Here is a 2608-nt window from a genome sequence, read left to right as displayed (position 1 = left end):
CTGTCCACCAGAGGACGCTCTACTATCTGTCCAATCAGAGTTTTCTGTTGCACGACTAAAACAACCTTTGAACATAAACATCTTCCACCAAAACAAGTTCCTTCGAGCCGGTTTTCCTCCCATCCCAGAATGCCGTGTGGACTAGCCAGACCCTCCTCTGCAGGGCTGTGGAGGAAGGTCTGGCAATGCGCGACCACTGGAATGGTAATATTTTACTGGCCGGCTTAGATCCGTTATTGTTCAAACATCTCATTTTGAGTTTACTTACAAAGTTTTTCTTCAGGTCTTTGTTTGTGTGATCTACACCTGAAAATGAGAGAAAAAACAAAAAAAACGTTAGAAATTTCTCAAAAATCAATCTCTGATGTGAACACAGAGACGTTTGATGCTCAACTCCACCGTTTTAATGTTTTGGTGCCTAAGTGCACTCATTTATTTCATTATTTTCCGTGGAGCCGTTTCAAGTCATTTGAACTTGCAGTGTGGTAGACAGGTTATTAAAACTGTGAAAATCTGAGTACCTTACTAATTGGTGTAATTAATTTGCCAAAATGTAACGGTGAAGTCTACTTTTCAAAGCAAATTTTATCAAGATCCAGGCTTTGCTGTGTGAGGTAGTGCACCTGACTGATGGATGAGTGACTGAACAAATGGGAACAGAATAATCTCTCGTCCCTCAAATTTCAACTGCATTCATTTTGCCATCCGTTTGATTTCTTAGAATTTCCTTCACCCCGCACTTTTTACCCTGCATATTTTATCACTCCTTTTTTCCACATCAGTTGCTTTTCTTTCACTTGCCCCCCTCGCCGACCTCCCCCCTCTCCCCTCCCCCCCTCCAACCACCTCCCCAATCTCTGCTGCATCAGGGCTCCCGTGGTCTCAGCAAGAGACAAACGAATGAGGGCCCCAGGAGGGCCGCGCCTGCTCTGCCAGACATCACTCACACTCTCTCTCTCTCAATCACACACACACACACACACACACACACACACACACACACACAACCAACACAGGACCTGGCAGCCTTTGTCCCATGCGGGCCGTGCCTCCGGGTTGTCAGGGCAACCAACAGTCAGTTTTACCGTTGAGGCCTGATTGTGTGGAGCTCAGGCAGGATGGAGCCCTGGGTGGGTGAAACCTCATTGGAGCCTGTCATGCCATGCCATGCCATGTTGTGCTGTGCTGTGCTGTGCTGTGCTGTGCTGGGCCACGCCATGCCATGCCAGGTCAACCCGCTATTTCCTCTACAAAAACCACTGATGCTTCATGCTCTCATCCACTACTTTGGATCTTCTTCAGACATCCTCCTTTGCTGGTTGGTTGGTTTACCTATGGTTAGTTTTTCTCTCTGTGTTTTTACCCTAGTTGGGAGTTACTGATGCTGGGAATCAAACTGCAGGCCAAAGTGACTATAATCTGATTTTTTTCATGACAGTGTGAACAGCAGGTCACATCGCATGTGTCGGTTTATTTGATTTTTTTGATCATTCTGTGGACATTTTAGGCCTTTATTTCCACAGGACAGGCAACATATTTAATTTCGATTAATGGCAAATTAAAAAAAATATGGGGGGCGTTTTTAGGCCTTTGTTAAGAGGACAGTTGAAGACATGAAATGGGAGAAAGGGGGGGGGGGGGGGGGGAAGTGACATGCAGCAAAGGGCCACAGGTCGGAGTCTAACCTGCCGCCGCTGTGTCGAGGAGAAAACCTCTATATATGTGTGCGCCTGCGCTACCAACTGAGCTAACCCATGGCCGCAGTCGTTAACCGCAACAAATCCAGACCTGGTCCGTTACGAAGTTTGGAGACACTATCTTGTTTAATCATTAAATTGATAGCCTACATATATTTATCTCTTTTCTGTGTTGTAGTTTGTAGACGGTCCCTAACTTATTTTTAGGTTTAGGTGAGCGTCCCCTCAGTTCATAAATGCAACTTGACAAACATTGGGTCTCTGCTGTTACGTGAAAAGAATTGCTCGCCTGCAGGAGGCAAAGGAGGCTGCTTTATTAAGAGTTAATCTTTGTTTCAACTCAATTATAAGAAAGACGCCTTAGTGTGCATTCACACGTTCTTGTGCCTCAATGTGTGTGTGTGTGTTTCAGAACACAAACACGACCACAGAGTCGTCTCAGCGTTTAAAAGGTGAGACCAACCCTCCTGCATGTGTGTGATGGAGACATCTTTGCGAACTTACGTCAAGCTGCTTAGGAGGCAACGAGAAACAAGTGAGCAAAGGATGCAGGGATGAAGAAGTGATGGAGAGACAACAGACGGAGGGGAAGGATGTCTGGAACTATACAATCGGCACCCAATCCCACTTTAGGGCCGATTCGGATTATACGTGCAAGAAGCAGCGCTGCGCTATGAAACCCGTTTATTGTCAATGGCTTGCGTGCAAGAACCGACCCGCTGCTGCATTTTGGCACTTAGCCACTCTTGCGGGTGCCGAGGTCAAAGTTCAACATGGTTCGACGTGTGTGAAAAAAAACAGAAAAAAAGTAAGCAGAATACACGTGGATCCACAAACGGAAATTCTGATTTTGGCCGTCAGCCCAGCGCTGTACAGGCCTATATATATATATATATATTTCTAAATAAAAC

General features: G+C 45.9%; 1 protein-coding gene and 1 long non-coding RNA gene across 5 annotated transcripts in view; one reads left to right on the top strand and one right to left on the bottom strand.

The window, feature by feature from the left end:
• Positions 1-2608, bottom strand: part of LOC116690692 (furin-like protease kpc-1) — a 298529-nt gene that overhangs the window by 158275 nt on the left and 137646 nt on the right. For all 4 annotated transcript variants that reach the window (XM_032517860.1, XM_032517859.1, XM_032517857.1 and 1 more), the window contains exon 7: positions 269-306. In XM_032517860.1, the coding sequence (XP_032373751.1) occupies positions 269-306 (38 nt within the window). The remainder of the gene's footprint in view (positions 1-268; positions 307-2608) is intronic.
• Positions 1-2608, top strand: part of LOC116690704 (uncharacterized) — a 17608-nt gene that overhangs the window by 816 nt on the left and 14184 nt on the right. The window lies entirely within an intron of this gene.

This window comes from Etheostoma spectabile, chromosome 6, assembly GCF_008692095.1.
Source record: "Etheostoma spectabile isolate EspeVRDwgs_2016 chromosome 6, UIUC_Espe_1.0, whole genome shotgun sequence".
Lineage (NCBI taxonomy): Eukaryota > Metazoa > Chordata > Actinopteri > Perciformes > Percidae > Etheostoma > Etheostoma spectabile.
This window is presented reverse-complemented; position numbering and strand designations above follow the sequence as displayed.